General features: G+C 42.4%; 1 protein-coding gene across 1 annotated transcript in view; it reads right to left on the bottom strand.

Moving 5' to 3' along the window:
• Positions 1–17,182, bottom strand: part of KLHL29 (kelch like family member 29) — a 445,478-nt gene that overhangs the window by 52,856 nt on the left and 375,440 nt on the right. The window contains exon 8 of the mRNA XM_081856969.1: positions 15,708–15,967. Within this exon, the coding sequence (XP_081713095.1) occupies positions 15,708–15,967 (260 nt within the window). The remainder of the gene's footprint in view (positions 1–15,707; positions 15,968–17,182) is intronic.

Genomic DNA, 17,182 nt, shown 5'->3' with positions numbered 1-17,182 from the left:
TGCCACAGTGGGGACATTGGTTTCTGGGCGGGAGCTGATCACAGTGTGGATTTGCCAAGCTTGCCTTCCTCCTAACACATTTCTCCCTTGCGTCCTGAGTTCGAGTGTCTTCAAAGCCCATGACATAATAATAACGCCCCACCCATCTGACTAGGTTGCCCCAGCCACTCTGGGCAGCTTCCAACATATATAAAAACAAAATAAAATATTAAACATAAAAAACTTCCCTATACAGGACTGTCTTCTGAAGGCTTTATCTCATTGGCTTGGGGGTCACATAACTCCATACTCTCCAACGTTTTTCCAATGAAAATAGAGATGTCCTAGACGCGGGTGGCGCTGTGGGTTAAACCACAGAGCCTAGGACTTGCCGATCAGAAGGTTGGCGGTTTGAATCCCCCCACGGGGTGAGCTCCCGTTGCTCGGTCCCTGCTCCTGCCAACCTAGCAGTTCGAAAGCATGTCAAAGTGCAAGTAGATAAATAGGTACCGCTCCGGCGGGAAGGTAAATGGCGTTTCCGTGCACTGCTCTGGTTCGCCAGAAGCGGATTAGTCATGCTGGCCACATGACCCGGAAGCTGTATGCCAACTCCCTCGGCCAATAAAGCGAGATGAGTGCCGCAACCCCAGAGTCGGTCACGACTGGACCTAATGGTCAGGGGTCCCTTTGCCCTTTACTTTAGGCAAAAGTGGGACATTCTGGGGTCAAATCAGAAACTGGGGCAGCTTCTGTAAATCCGGGAAAATAGGGATGCTTGGAAGGTCTGCATCATTGGTTTAAAAAAGAAGGAAGACTGAAACTTATTTTCCTTCTAAGCACGCAATACACAAATTAATTTCCATACCCTGAAATCAAGCACAACATTATTGCTTCTGAAAAGATGAAGCAGAGAGCTAGGCCAAAGCTATCTGCATAGATAAAGTATCAGGCCTTAACTGCTTTGACCTACTGAGCTGATAAAAAAAATCTTGATTTTGCTGCCTACCTCGGAAAATGTAAAGACGGCCGTTTGTCACGCACCTGGCAGGTCACACTGCGTAGCTGCTGCAGTGCTGAATTTAGTGAATCACAAGCTAGGCAGGCCTGCTGTTGGTTAAATGTCTTCTGAAGGGCACCACACAATGGCAACGGTAATTTTGCAAGCACCCAGGGGAATGCATGAGGGCAATGTTGCAATCATCTTATGTTTTTTAAAAAAAGAACTTGTCTGGATTAGCTGGGGTGAGGGTACAATGGGTGAAAAAATAGATAGGCCAAATTCGTTACGTGTTGTGAATGGAACTGGGTAAGGAATGAGTCTAGAGTAGGTGAAAGGGAAATCATAAAGTGGTTGAAGAGAAGGCCATTATTGCCTTCTCCACTTCCTGTGGCTACTCCATCAACTGGACCGAACCTTCCTTTCTTCCATGGCAGGCTATTTACGAAACAAACACACCTTACTAAAAAGTGGGGGGAGGGAGGTAGTTCAAGAATTGTCTTCTTCGTTATCATTTTTTAAAGCATTATGGTGCTGATTAGAATTCTTACCTGCCATTTACTCAAAGTTCTATAAGCAGGTTACATAAAATATAAAAGAAATATAATAGATATAAAATAAATATAAAAAACTCCACAGTAGACTACTTGGCAGGACTCAAAAAACCAGGGGCAAGTGGTTAGGGTTAAAACTACTTTCCACCCCACCATTTTTTTCTTTTGTGTTGTGTATTTACGATCTCAGAATTGAAGAAACAGGTGAGCAGAAGTTAGCTAAGAGAAACCTTGACCTTTCTTTCCTGAAGGCACCCAAACCAAATATTTAGACTGCTGCCTCTTTGAGGGTGTAGGTGGAAAATGACAATAAACCTACTCTGGGATAATGCAGGTTGTAAATAAAAGAAAATATCCCACCTCACCCCCCCCCTTAAACCCCAAATAACAGAAAATGTCTTTGGAACAAGGTTTTGGATATGTTGATATGGCAACATACAGGATACCCTTGCTTCTATTTCTCTCATTAATATAAAATAGAAGCCCGTGTTTGGGGGGCAGTTGGGGAAATAAAATAAATGAGTAAAAACAAAATGAAATTGTCTAATTTTCAAGCACAGCATCTACTCTGTGGCCATGTACTCACTTTTCAAAATTAGGGTTAATTAACTCTCACAATTATTTTCAAAGTGGAGAGAACCCTCAAAAGACATAGGCCAGAATCCAGAAAACAGGTACACTTAAGATGATTTATTTTAGGGGATTTAAATAGCCTCTCTCTGTTGGATGATGTTCCACACTCAGCAATTAAGGCAGCAATCCTGCCCAAATTATCTGTGGAATTAATTGGCTTCCAGTTATAAGTCACAAATATGCAAATGAATTCTGTATTCATCATGAGAAACTTTAAAAACACTGAATTGTATTTAACTAAGTCATCAGAGGATTTGGCTAGCTTAAGTCTATTGATTTCAGTGGGACTTCTTCAAGTTGGTTGGAAACAACCCATTATATCCATATGTAGTTGCGGTGGTGGAAATATGGAACTAATATTTGTAAGTTACCACTGTATTCCTCTATAAAAAAATCCAATATGATTTTTTTAGCATGACATGTCTATTTTATACTTTTTGTAAAGCTGTGCCACACACACACACGTTTGCAAATATGCAGGTTGTGAAATAAATTTACCATTGCAGATGTGAAAAATACATTATTTTCTAGCAACAAAGTCTCTCTATTAATTTCTACGCATCTGCTTCTGGAGACAAGTCTTCTGAATATTCAGTGGGTCTGAGATTATCCATCCCCCCCCCCATCTCAGATCTGTAATGATCGGAGAAGAAATGCACAAACGTTTCTGTTGTGCATCTAAATTTCTGGAGGAAAGATGTTGCCTGTAGTACTGTATGTGGTGGTGATGATTGGGTGGGGGGCAACGGGAAGGAGAATTGTATGCACCAGGAAATGACTCCTAGACTGAAGTCCCATCTTTTCTTTTTAACTCCAACTCGCATGGTGCAATTTACTGCTGGCTCGTTCCTGACAACTTGAGAGCAACTTATGAAATCATGATTACAGCAATTATTATAGGAGCTACATAAATACGACAAACGTGGGGACAGTTTATGTTCCCATAATCCGTGGAAGTAGCTTTTCCATGAGTGTAGCTGGCATAAAAATGAGTCAACCATACAGGCTGATTAATTTGGATCCCAACAATGGGTGTGATACTCCACTAGGTTGGGGTGCCAAATAAGAGTCATATGAGTGACCCCAACCCACATGGTCAGAGCACTTAAGCATAATCTCAGCTGCAGAAGAGCAATTTACAGAAAAGCAGCGCCTGACAATTTGGTCCTTTCAAAAGACCATCAAATTCTTCTCATGTTAATTGATGTAATATAAACATGTCTCCCAGAGGGGAAGGATACTGAAGGAATGATAAAGGAAGAGGAAGAAAGGAAAGCAGTACAAGAAACATAAACAAAGGAAGAGAGTTTAAAAGCTCCCTGCTTACTTAATTTATTAAGTGCTGCTGCTAAGGATTGGGGAACACTTAGACAAGAATTACAGCTGTTTACAATAGAAAGCCAGGTTAAGGACATGTATACAAAATATACATGTATACAGATATACAAAAAATAGCAACATCCTTTAGCCCTGTGAGGACAGACACTTATCCATGCTTTCATTAACCTAAACACTAAGGAGGTGGGTAGGTGAAACAAAGTATAAAGCTCTATTCCTTAAATTCTAGATATTTCATCCCTGTTCAGATGGTCTTTGTACACAACATTTGTTTCTCTAGATGTGCAAATGTGATCATGTCTACTGATAACATCCTCCAAAACCCAGTCTCCGTGCACTGCATGTCATATCAGCACAGTAGGTTACAAGAATACACTCCAGCTTTATAACTGCAATCTGGAAAATGGAAGGTACAGGCTGCACAGGTGTGATTAGGGTGTGGGATGTTATTCCAGACCCTACTCCCACTCCCCACATATACAAACATTTGTACATATACTGCCTGGATGTCATCAATGTGGGACAACGAAGTAGAGATAGAAGAAAGTTAAATGTTCTTTCAAGAACTTACTGGAAAGCAGCTTATCAAGATGTTTTACGTTATTATTATTATTTTCCAGAACTAAGGTCTGCTTTGAGCTTGAATAAGTTGTAACTATGGGACTGGCTCTTCTAGATAGAAAGGAACCTGCAACTAATTAGAAACATCAATTTTTCTCCTTGGGAATGCTCTTGGGAACAGAGCATTTTAGAGCTAGTTATCTGACCAAACTCTTACTAGTTTCCTTAAGAAATGCCTTTATTGATCTGTGTTTCCAAGAGATGCCTATTACAGTCTTGGATGGCAACTACGACAAGTCCCATACACAGACAGACTTTGTATTTGTGGTCAACCTCAGGTGGAAGACATCATTCATTAACTGTTAGCTCCTCCTTTATATAGAGACCCAAGAGATTGTTTTCTGAAACCTTTGGTCACACAAGCAAGCAGGGACACCCCAGTAAAAATGGTTCAGTTTCTTTTGATTGAAAATAATAGCTTCATAACACACAAAGTGGCCCTCTATGCACTGGCTGCAAAAAACAAAACAAAACATAGAAATCAAGCTGGATTTGAGTTTGTTGGTGTCTCTGGTAACTTCTCTCTTTTACCTGAAGAAGTGTGCATGCACACGAAAGCTCATACCAATAACAAACTTAGTTGGTCTCTAAGGTGCTACCGGAAGGAATGTTTTTATTTTGTTTTGACTGCAGCAGACCAACATGGCTACCTACCTGAAACTTCTCTCTTTTACATCATGGATGTTGGCAAACTGGATTTGCCTTGTTGGTCTCTCTGTGTGTTGGGTGCTGGTGGCAGAGGGAGCAACGACAGTTTCACCCTCGTGCTTTGCGGGGCTGGGGCCAATGATCCTTCCTTTTCAACACAGCAATGTATCACTATATCGCAATGTTGAAAAGCCTCGGCCCAGTATACATGAAGGAGTGTCTCCGCCCCCCATCATCCAGCCTGGACACTGAGGTCCAGCTCCGAGGGCCTTCTGGCAGTTCCCTCACTGCGAGAAGTGAGGTTACAGGGAACCAGGCAGAGGGCCTTCTCAGTAGTGGCGCCCGCCCTATGGAGCGCCCTCCCATCAGATGTCAAGGAGATAAACAACTATCCAACTATCCAAGTTGGATGTCAAGGAGATAAACAACTATCCAACTATCCAACATCTAAAAGATGTCTTTTAGAAGACATCTGAAGGCAGCGCTTTTTAGGGAAGTTTTATTCTGTTTTTAATGTTCTGTTGAAAGCTGCCCAGAGTGGCTGGGGAAACCCAGCCAAATGGGTGGGGTAGAAATATATTATTATTATTATTATTATTATTATTATTATTATTATTATTATTATTGTTATTATTGTTGTTGTTGTTGTTGTTGTTGTTGTTGTTGTTGTTATTATTATTATTATTATTATTATTATTATTATTATTATTATTATATTTCCCAGCCCTAATTATGGCTTGCAGCCATTGATAACCTTATCCCCCATGAAAGTGGTTCAAGGTTTTGTGCACACTGAACATGACAACGAAGAAACAATAGTGTTGTTGTGCATATCAGCACATAATTCAAATGTTTAAAATAAAAAGGATATTTGAAAGCCGTGGGAATGGGGAAAGAGGGAAGTTTTATGGAAGATAGCTGCCTTGAGAATCAGCAGTTGGGGGAGTTGGGGAACAGATATGAAGGAGTGCCTTGTAGCATAACAAAGTGAGCAACCAAGCTAAAGTGGTACGATGAACTGACTACTTGAGAGCTCTTAACTGATTGTTATGTATCACTCCAACATCAGTTTTGCCTCAATTTCAACCATGTGGTACTCCCACTCTCCCTGACATAAGCAATTTGATTTTCTTGGACTTTTATCTGTCATGTTGCCAAGCCAGGCATGTTCAGTACTTGTAATCCTTCTTTTCAAATCAGCTCCTCGTATCCTTTAATCAATCACTTTGCTGTTCTGCAAATTACCTCCAGTTACTTTGCAAACTTTTGGTTTTCCTATGCCATTATGCTACTGTTTATACAGAGCCCTCTTGAAGGTATAGGATTTCATAGGAAGTTCATTAATATGTTTTACTGGCAAACAATTCCATTTTATAACTGAGCATTTTGTCTTCCCATGGGGCTTTTAAAAAGCCAAACGTGAGTGTGCACATAGTTCAAACCCAAGTGGGAAATTTCAAAATGACCATATTGCATTTATTTATAACCCTGTTCTCTAGGTGGCTTACAACAAGCAGAGAATCTGACAAAAAATACATACCATATTTTTCGTCCTATAGGGCGCACTGGCCCATAGGATGCACCTCGGGGTTTTTTTGGGGGGGGGGAATGAATTAAAAAAAATATATTTCCCCCCCAGCCGCGGCTGCCGCCCCAAGCCTTGCGCACACCCGCCCGAAGCACGGGGAGCCCTCCGGAGGGCTCCCCGTGCTTCGGGCTGCAGGCTGTTGCCCACAAGCCTTGTGAGCCTGTGGGAACTCCCGCCGGGCTTGCAAGGCTTGCGGATAGCTTCCTGAAGCCTGGAGAGCAAGAGGGGTCGGTGCACACCGATGCCTCTCGCTCTCCAGGCTTCAGCGAAAGCCTGCATTCGCCCCATAGGACGCACACACATTTCCCCTTCATTTTTGGAGGGGAAAAAGTGCATCCTATAGGGCGAAAAATATGATACATAAACAAAATGACAGAAGGAAAACAAAGCCCAGATAGGAATAGGAAATAGAAACTGATGAAATAAAAATAGAGGAAATTTTAAAAAGCTCTTCACTTGGGATCAAAATGACATCAAGACAGGCAAGTCTCTCTCGGGGAAGGCATTCTATAGCTGGGGTGCTGCCACCGAAAAGTCCCTTTCTTTTGCAGTTTCCCACTGCACCTGGTAAGCATAGTCAGGGATTATGGGAACTGGATTTCAGCAACATTTGAAGAACACCACATTGGCTACTCCTAGTATAGTAAAGGTAAAGGGACCCCTGACCATTAGGTCCAGTTGTGGCCGACTCTGGGGTTGCAGCGCTCATCTCGCTTTATTGGCCGAGGGAGCCGGCGTACAGCTTCTGGGTCATGTGGCCAGCATGACTAAGCGGCTTCTGGCGAACCAGAGCAGCGCATGGAAATGCCGTTTACCTTCCTGCCGGAGTGGTACCTATTTATCTACTTGCACTTTGACGTGCTTTCGAACTGCTAGGTTGGCAGGAGCAGGGACCGAGCAACGGGCGCTCACCCCGTCGCGGGGATTTGAACCGCCGACCTTCTGATCGGCAAGTCCTAGGCTCTGTGGTTTAACCCACAGCGCCACCCGCATCTCAACTCCTAGTATAATACTCCTAGTATAATCTGATGTAAAGTTGTACCACGTATTACATGCTACATTGGGGTGATTGATATCCTTGAGATGGTGTGGATTACAACTCCCATCATCCCTGACCACTAGCCACGCTGGCTGGGGCTAATGAGATTTATACACCCAACATCCAGAGGACCACTGATTCCCCACCCCGTTCTACACAATTAACCCACACTGCTTTTCAAATTGCAATATCCCTTGACACGATGCCATAAATATTGCCACCCAGTCTTCTCACCACATCCATGAGCTTACCGGGGGAGCTATCTCTCAGTTATAAACACTTGCAATTTAAAATGGTGAACAGTAGAAAAACACCAAACACAGTCCTTCTAGAAGTTCCAGTTACCTACAGGCTTTCCATTGCTTGCCAAATAATAAAAGGAATGACATCCAGGCAACAGTCTGCTGTTCCTACCACATGGTGCTGCCTAGCTATCCTGGCAACAAAGCATTTAAGAGGCAGTTGCTTCCTCTGAATTTTTGTTGCCTGCAAAAATAAAATTGAACAATCAGGGGTGCTTAGGTAACTCCAGAAATGTTACTACGTGCAGTTGGTATTCCGTTCCAAAGCACTGGGATATAGTTATTTACAAAGCATTAGCTTAATAAATATTGAGTTCTTATTTATTCTTCCACAAGCAGATTGATGACCTTTGAAACGAAGCAGCAATCTCTCTTCCAAGAAACACCCAGCTGCTGTGCTATATAATAGATTAGGTCTCTCTTAAAACAGCCCAACACAACTCGTGTAAACAGGATCCTCTGGACACCTTAAGGCAGCAGGAAGCCAGATGTTGCTGGACTCCAGTTTCCACCAGCATGGCCAGTGCTCAGGGATGTTGGCAGTCGCTTGGAGACTGCCCTTGCCTCGAGGTACTGGCATCACACATGGAACCCACATGGGTCAGAACAAGCCAATATGGATCTGACTTGTGGCTGCTATGCAGACCCTGGCTGTGCCATTCATGGATGTTTCTACTTTCAGCAAACCCTTTGCATGCCAAGGCCTCGGTTGATAATCCTCTATACCCCTGCCACATCCAACCCCAATATTTGGCAGAGGGTTCTGGAGCTTGCAGAGCATTGGCCAGACTTGTACCCCATATACGCTCAGAGTGTGACAGAACCCACCCAAGACCTTTCTGTGGATTCACAAACGCTACAGGGGAAGATAGGGATGCGTGTGGCACTGTGGTCTAAACCGCTGAGCCTTGGGCTTGCAGATAGGAAGGCTGGCAATTCGAATCCCCGCGACGGGGTGAGCTCCCGTTGCTCGGTCCCAGCTCCTGCCAACCTAGCAGTTCGAAGGCACCTCAAAGTGCAAGTAAATAGGTACTGCTCCGGTGGGAAGGTAAACAGTGTTTCTGTGCGCTGCTCTGGTTTGCCAGAAGCGGCTTAGTCATGCTGGCCACATGATCCGGAAGCTGTACGCTGGCTCCCTCGGCCAATAAAGCGAGATGAGCGCCGCAACCCCAGAGCCGGTCACGACTGGACCTAATGGTCAGGGGTCCCTTTACCTTTATAGGGGAAGATTGGCAATGGCTGACAAGCCACTCCTCAGGAAAGCTTGTTGGCCGTAACTTATTTACTCATCTGAGGAATCCCTTGGGTCCACTGCAACACAGCCTGAAAGCCACCAGTGTACAACCATTGGGCTATTCCCGCCTTTCCTCAACACACACACACACACACACACACACACACACACACTACTGCAAAAGGCCAAAGAAGATTACTAATCAGTATAGTAATTTGCTGTATGCAAAGAGCAAGCTGCTACATGGCATGATTTAAAGCAGGTTTAAAACATGGCTGCACTAACAGGTGCGCCACTGCTACTTCACAGCAGATTTGTAAGTGGCCCAAACAGAAATCGTGGCTTCCTACTCAGATTCTGAAAGCTCAAGATCATGACCAGTCACTAACATTATTAGAAATGTGAATAGTTTGCATGAATCAACATATAAGACAGCAGGGGTGGTTGTGTGTTCATGCCTGAGGCAGGTAGAAACACTAATCACACTCCAGCATTTCCTACAGCTTTAATCTCAAATAGGAACTTGCCCTAAAACTCTACCTTCCACATCATGCAGGTTGTAAGAGCTCCGTCAACTGACTTGCAAGCTGTTGTGAGGCCTGATCATGTGGGTTGTTTCTTGCTGAAACTGGATTTATTATACAGAAGAAGAAATGGTGTATACCTCTGGGGCTTTATGTCTTTTTGGTGGAAATTCCATGCAAAAAACAAAACTGTGATAACCTGTACTTACGTCAGTTTAAAAAGGTGTGTCAAAGAAACCACAATAAATAACCTTAGCTATGCACTGAATAAAACTTATGGGTTGTATTCAACTAAGTTTTACTCAGAGTAGACTTAACGGCCCTAACTTAGCCATGTCAATGAATTTCAATTGGTCTACTCCAATAGGGTTTTACAATGAATACACTTATAAAATCAGTAGAACAAATGCTCAAGCATTTCTTATGGCATGGATACAAAAGGTGAGTGCTATTCTGCCAAGGTACTGCGCTGCCTCTGAAAAGTACAATTGTACCTTAGAAGTTGAATGGAATCCATTCCGGAAGTCGGTTCGACTTCCAAAACGTTCGGAAACCAAAGCGTGGCTTCTGATTGGCTGCAGGAAGCTCCTGCAGCCAATCGGAAGTCACAGAAGCCCCATCGTATGTTTGGCTTCCAAAAATAGATCGCAAGCCGGAACAGTCCCTTCCAGGTCTGTGGCGTTTTGGAGCCAAAACGTTTGAGAACTAAGCTGATTGAAAACCAAGATACAACTGTACTGAACTCAGAATTCTAAAGGAGCACAGAGTTGCTCTGCGAGTATCAGTGCTAGTCTTTGTATCGTATTTTCTGCTCACAAGGAAATGTCATTCATATACCCACATAATACTTTTTAGCACACATGTTCAAGGATGTTGAGCTTGACTTTATACAAACACACACAGAGAAAAAATCTCTTCCTGAGTTCCTGAACCAAAATATGCCATTATGAAATTTTAAAGGAAGACTTTTCATGGAAGCATTCTGAAAAGGAACAGCTTCTATGTTTAGAAAATAAGCATCTGTGTGACTAGGAAGCCTATTACAAACCAGCAGGATACCGGGAGGTTGCGGGAGGAGGGAGTTAGAGCAGTCACCCTTGAAAGCTGATCTATCTGTGGCACATGAAAGCAACCAGCTACCCATATTTTAACAGTAATTTAACTGCAAAAACACTTCTTTCTGCAGAAATAGATATATACACACATACACAAAATTAAAAGCTCCACACAAAAAAAGTAAAAAAGGCAATTCATGAAACCAGAAGCAAGGGCAAAACAAATAAAGATGCCATCATAAACTGAAAAAGCACTTCAGGAAGAAGAGGTGGAGAATGAAAAGCAATGCTGAAAAACTGTCAGGGCAGGATGAAAGGAAGAGAGGGGAATGCGACAGTGGGGTGGGGGAATGAAAGCCACCTCTTAACACTTAAATGTATGAAATCACCACAGCAGGAAGCAGGAGGGTATCAGCAGCCTTGAAGAAAACAACACTGTTTGCACAATGACTCTCAGCCTCAGTTTACTCAACCCTATGCAAACCACAGAGCCTAGGGCTTGCCGATCAGAAGGTTGGCAGTTCAAATCCCCGCGATGGGGTGAGCTCCCGTTGCTCGGTCCCTGCTCCTGCCAACCTAGCAGTTTGAAAGCACATCAAAGTGCAAGTAGATAAATTGGTACCGCTCCGGCAGGAAGGTAAATGGCGTTTCCATGCGCTGCTCTGCTTCGCCAGAAGCGGCTTAGTCATGCTGGCCACATGACCCAGGAAAAACTGTCTGTGGACAAACGCCGGCTCTCTTGGCCAGTAAAGCGAGATGAGCGCTGCAACCCCAGAGTCGTCCGCGACTGGTCTTAACGGTCAGGGGTTCCTTTACCTTTACCTATGCAAAAATTATTTTTCCCCCTATAGGAATTCTTGCTGTTATTGATCATGAGAAAACCATCAATGGCCACATCTTTCTGACTGAATTTGATTAAATACAGTAAGGACCTCTTTCAATATCACATCCGTGGAATGCGAGTCTCAAAAAAAGAACAAGGTGCAACAAGAGTCATAGACAGGTTTCATTGTTATTCCAGGAGAAAGGGAGAGCGGCAGGCAGGCGCAGACCACCTCAGAGCCTGCACCATATTGACCCGCACGGTGTAGGGTTGTTCTACTGTGGGAATTATCATGATGGCTTTTAAATATGTTACTAATGTGTTTTTTAAAAAAATGTAATTTAATGTGTTACTTTTAAGTTCCCCCCGGAAGGATTTATATTCTGAAAGATAGAATATAAATAATGACAATTATTCACTCATTAAAATAAATATCCAATGGTGTTGTGATATGGGAAATATATGGCTCAGTGGTACAGGGTGGGTGGGTATTGATCTGCCTTGTTTTATTCTTGTTTTTATTAAGTCTTGTGCCTTTTTATTTTGTATTTTTATGCTGTGAACCGTCCTGAGACCTTTGGATGAAGGGTGGCATACAACATTATTTAACAACAACAACATTCATTTTGCATGGAAAAGGTCTCAGCGTTCATCCCATGGCATCTTTAAGATGGATGGATAAAGATCTGGAAACTTGTAGAACTGCCACCACTCACATGTCACATATTCTGATTGGTACCCAAGACACATTCTCAAAATACTAAACTAAATTTGGAAAAACCACAAACTGTAATAGCTTTTATAATTGCGTATTGAAATGTTGTAAAGTGGATGTTCAGGATCTCAGAGATGAATGGAGCAAACTCCACAGTGTCTCTAGAGGAAGAGATGGGTAAGTTCAGATAGATGTTGGAAGTACCGTATAACACTGAAAGTGCCTCTTCAAGGCATACAATGCCGGCATGTTCTGCGGTTTCTTTTTTATCTTGGAGAAATCATTGATATTTGCAGATGTTCAAACGCTCTGAAATCCTATTCCTGTGGTGTCAGGACTAACAGATCAACAACAAAAGTAGGTTTTCTGTGAGCCGTTATGGTGGCTAAGTGACATATACGGCAAGGTTGGGGGGGGGGGGTTCAAACAGCCACCATGTATCAGCCAGTGGTTTGAAGATCTCACTGCCTTTTTAAAGACTGAATTGCATGGATTACAATTGACAATTATCTTTACATGTCTATTTGGACTCCATATATGTTTAAGGATTGATTTATGCACTGCTAAGGTTTATACATGTTGGATTATACATGCTGAATTATACATGTACAAATACTGTACAGCAGCAGAAATCTAGAAGAAAAACATCTGTGTAGACACCCAATGATTGGTAAGGGGTCTTTTGGGATTTGTTTGTCTTGGTCAACTCTGTTTTAGCAACAGAACCAGCACAGATACTAAAACTCCTGCTTGTGAATCTGCAGGCAGAAGAGAAGAGGGATTCAAAAGTGAGCCAAACAACTGGCTGAGTCATCTTGTGGCTGCTCAACAGGTGCTCTAATAAACGTCTAATTGTTGACATATTGCAGTTAAGGCCTTGCATTTATTTCTTATTGTTAGTTGTGAAAAACCTATTTTCCTCCTGGCCGCCTCCAGCCGGGTCTGAAATGTTAAATGAAAGGTTTAGGAGGTTTTATAAGACATCACCTGGCCCACCAACACAAATATTCCGGGGGCCATAAAATTTTGAATTGTTCACCTGGACTGTGCCATATCCAGCCTGCTGGTAAGTGGCCTTTGTAAACTCCATGCTGGCTACACTCAATAAGCTTTAACATGGAAAGGGAAGACAGATGGAAACTGGAGGATGAGATGGGTAATATCAGGAGAGGATGCTTGTGTCAGGAAGCAACAGGGGTTGTCTGTATGGTTGTTCAAAAACCACATGGAAAATTCTTTTTTACCTCCTTGCCCTCCCTCTCTTCATAAATTACTTTTTAAAAATCTCTAAGCAACACACATAAAACTATACTGAATAATTATCCCCCCCACAGTTTTATTGAACTTAGCTGGCATCAAGTTGGCACTCAGCCCTCCATATTCAGCTGAGAATTGTTGTCTCTTTGCGTTGTGGACGAACATGCACCAAGGTGACCCAAAGCCTCTTTATGATAGGCCCTTGAGGGTTGGATTAAGTCAGCCTGTCGCTGGCCACTACTGGAGAGATGCAAACAACATTCTGCATCATTGAACTCCTTCTGTGTGGGCAGGAGGAAGGCCTGCTGTTTGCATCCCTGGCAGCAGAAAATCCAAAAATGGGGTGTGCTACAAGGGTGGGGAAGCCCAAACCAGCCAGCAATCTACTAGATCCCTCCACTGGTGACATCAGGTCTGATCTTCCTGTCCTCTACACCTTCCACTATCTCAGCCAGGGGCAACTTGGCTGTAGATGTAGTGGTTGCTCTACTAAGCTGGCTGTTTAGTCTTTAGTCCATCTGAGGACTGAGTCTCAAAGTGCCTGGATAATTATATTCTATATTTCATGCTATGTCTGTTTCCTCCTCCTTGCTTCACAGTGTTTCTCACAATACTTACCCCTTCCTGTATATTCTCAGCTAGTAGAATATATAACCTGAGATTACAAGTCTCATTGTGAGTGATGACTAAATTGCAAGATGTGATCGAATAGGGGGTTTGATGTCTTAGAGCCATCTAACAATTTGACAAAAGCACAGAGAGGAGGCTACTTACAAACAATTTGAAATTAAAAGATCATTAGCACTTATCTTCGAACGATGAACTCTCAGCTCTTTTATACACTGACAACCATTCAACTATTTTGACTCCCCAATCAACAAGAATCCAGACAGATATGAAACAATATGATTCCCTAATTCTAGGTGTATATCAAAAGAATCCCCACATTTTTATCCTGTAAAAATTATGAAGGTCATTGCTACCAGCTACATACTTGACTGCCAATGGATCCCAGAGCAATGAGAGCCAGGAATATATGTTCTGACTACCTCAAATTTCTACTAAAAATTCTTCATTTCTTTCCCAACTATTGTACGATTAATCAACCAGCTTCTTTCCTGCCACAGGGCTTTCCACAATCCTCACTAAGATTGCGGATATGGTATGCATGCTTTCCAGCACTATTATTCAATCAGTCTAGTAATAGTGGTATCACACTATGAAAAGATTTCAGGAGGATATTACATTTGCAGCTAATTCTGAAACGCATAAACTGCATCTAACTGGATGACGCATAAATTGCCTTCTATGTAAATGAAACAAGAATCACAGAGAATTGTAACTACAAAGAAAAGCTCAACAATAACTTATATTTAGGGCAATAGCTCTTGAACCTATTAGCATTTAATTCATATTCAGAATGAATTAAATTTTGAAAAGCATTTTTGGAGGGAGTGAGATGCTATAACACAGCAAAGGTGCACTGAGAGTAAATGGAACACTGTACCCAGGTATATTTATTCCTTCCTATAAAATGCCAAACACTCTTAAGAATATCACTTCACCAGTTTATTCAGGAGTTGAACTGAGAGCAAGAGCAAATGTGGAGCTGAACTGATAGCAGCTCAGATGTGGAGACTGCTTGATCACTGAGTCAATTCTCCTGACTTGGGTCGATAATGTGTGAAGTTCGTTTGCTACAAATCTTAATCAGCTAAAGCAACTGGCAAATTTACGTGCTGCAGTTGCAATTCTTTCAGCCCAAGGACAACATTTTACTATAGCTGTCCACAAAACCAGGCAGTATTTATAACCGTTATCTGAATCCTTATCTCCGTTAAGGTCAACTGCCTAGCAGAGTAACAGTCTAGAGCAGGTAGCCCCAATAAATATTTACTGGCATCTGCACAGCCAGCACAGGAATAGTGAATACTCCTCTCAGTATACTGACTTTACAAGGCAGCCACATTATTAGTATTCCATGTCTAGAGCTCTTCTGACGATTCTTGCTTCTTGCCATTCCTGAATGCACATCATTTCTTTTTTAAAGCTGCATTTTTTTATTTTTAAGGCACATTATCACACAATACTAATCCTTCAAGAGCCATCTTGGACCAAGCTATTTTTAGTGAGATGCATGCAGCAAATGCAAACTTTTCAATTCTAATCAGACATGGGGATTGGGTGACGGAATTAAAGGAAGTTTCTGCATAGCCTAGATTTTCTCTTGCTAACCAGCTCCCCCCACCCCACCCCGGTTTTGCTTTTCTGGTTAAGAGCAGAGTTGGGCTTAAAATGGCACAGAAGAGCGTTCTGCTATAATGAGCTATTAATGGAAGTGAGAAAGAGAAAACAAATGTCTAAGAGGAAGGTCTCACCCACTCTATCCCTCCTGCTTACCTGGGCTCTGATGGCAGCATCTTTTTTAATCCACTTTATCACCGTTTCATAAACCAGTTCTTCCGTTTTTGTGTTCAGGCTGTCATTGGACATATAGGAAATGAAGTCATCTTTCGAGATATTAAGAATCTCCTCTTGATTTGCCACCTCCGGAAAAATCTGCAGGGCGTAGGCCTTTGCCATGTTGTATAGCTCGCTGCACTGCATCGCTTCAGCCATGGCTAATATTCCTAAGCAATTGCTAGCAGTCAACTGTTTTTCTAAAATGAACATATGAAACAGAAAGGGATGGGGAGAATAAGTCAAAAATCCAGGGCACCTATTTCCTGGTTTTGCAAGCTGTAAACTGCCACCTAAATTTGATAGGTAGGGTAGGAAGGATCCTGCCTTGAGCACAAAGGAGTGAATTAGATGACCTCTGACCTCTCCAAATATGCGTAATAGGGAAACTGTAACAGCATAAATACAGAAATAAACACAATCCTCTTTAGACACCGAGAGCTCAATACAGCTTTCTTTTTCTTTCAGATTTGGTTCCCATAGAAATCAATGGGACAAGTTAGTCACAATTTCAGTGCTACTGAATAAGATATCCAGTGATTAGGGAATGAACTATAAGGAAACTATATAACTGCTTTGGGACTGTAAATGTGTGTAATTGTAGCAGACCCGGGGCTAACAACAATTTCCCCCCAAACCTCTGAGCTTATCAAATTAAACTAATTAATTAAACTGAAGCCAAATTAAGAGCTTCGTTTTTTCTCTCCCAGCCATCTAGACATGTGGGTGTGCATGCCTCAATATTCCTTATATAAAACCAAATTTCCATTTGCCAGCAGCATGTGTGCGTAGTGCAGAGGTTCAAATCTAAAACCCATATTAATGTGATAAAATAAAACAGGGTTAACTGTGAGGAAACTGGGTTGCCTGAAATTCAAAAAGCAGAAGAAGGGACGGTGTTTTGAACACGTTTTGTACTTTCTAAATATTAGCAAGGGGAGGTTAAAAGGAGCATTAAACCATCACAAAGGATGTCAAGGCACAGTATAGCCTGACAACCTCTATGAGGCTCAAGCCTATTATTCTAGAGAACTCCATATCCAAAGACTACAAAAGGAAGCTCAGACACCTCCCCTCACAATATTACAGACTCAGTTGTAATGGGGATGGGGGAAGAATCCTTCTGAATCAGGAAAATGGGTGTCTACCCAACACACCTGGGACACAAACTGATGGAGCTCTTATAAAACTGGAACAGTGAGAGCTGTTGTGAACTGCTAGTGAGGGAACTCCATTTTTCCTAAGAGGCATATTTCTCCATTTTTAGGTCCCTGAGGCCATGGGCAATCCATTTCTGACTGGTAACATGGGATCAACATTTCATGGTAGATACTTTCTTTGCGAAAGTCTGACCAGTTTCTTCCAGTCCTTTCTTAGGTGACAGATGCAGCAATCCACATTTCACCAAGACTGCC

This window comes from Podarcis erhardii (assembly GCF_964252035.2).
Source record: "Podarcis erhardii genome assembly, chromosome: 3".
In the NCBI taxonomy this organism is placed as follows: domain Eukaryota; kingdom Metazoa; phylum Chordata; class Lepidosauria; order Squamata; family Lacertidae; genus Podarcis; species Podarcis erhardii.
The sequence above is the reverse complement of the archived record's forward strand: the minus strand, read 5'-3'. Positions and strand labels throughout refer to the sequence as shown.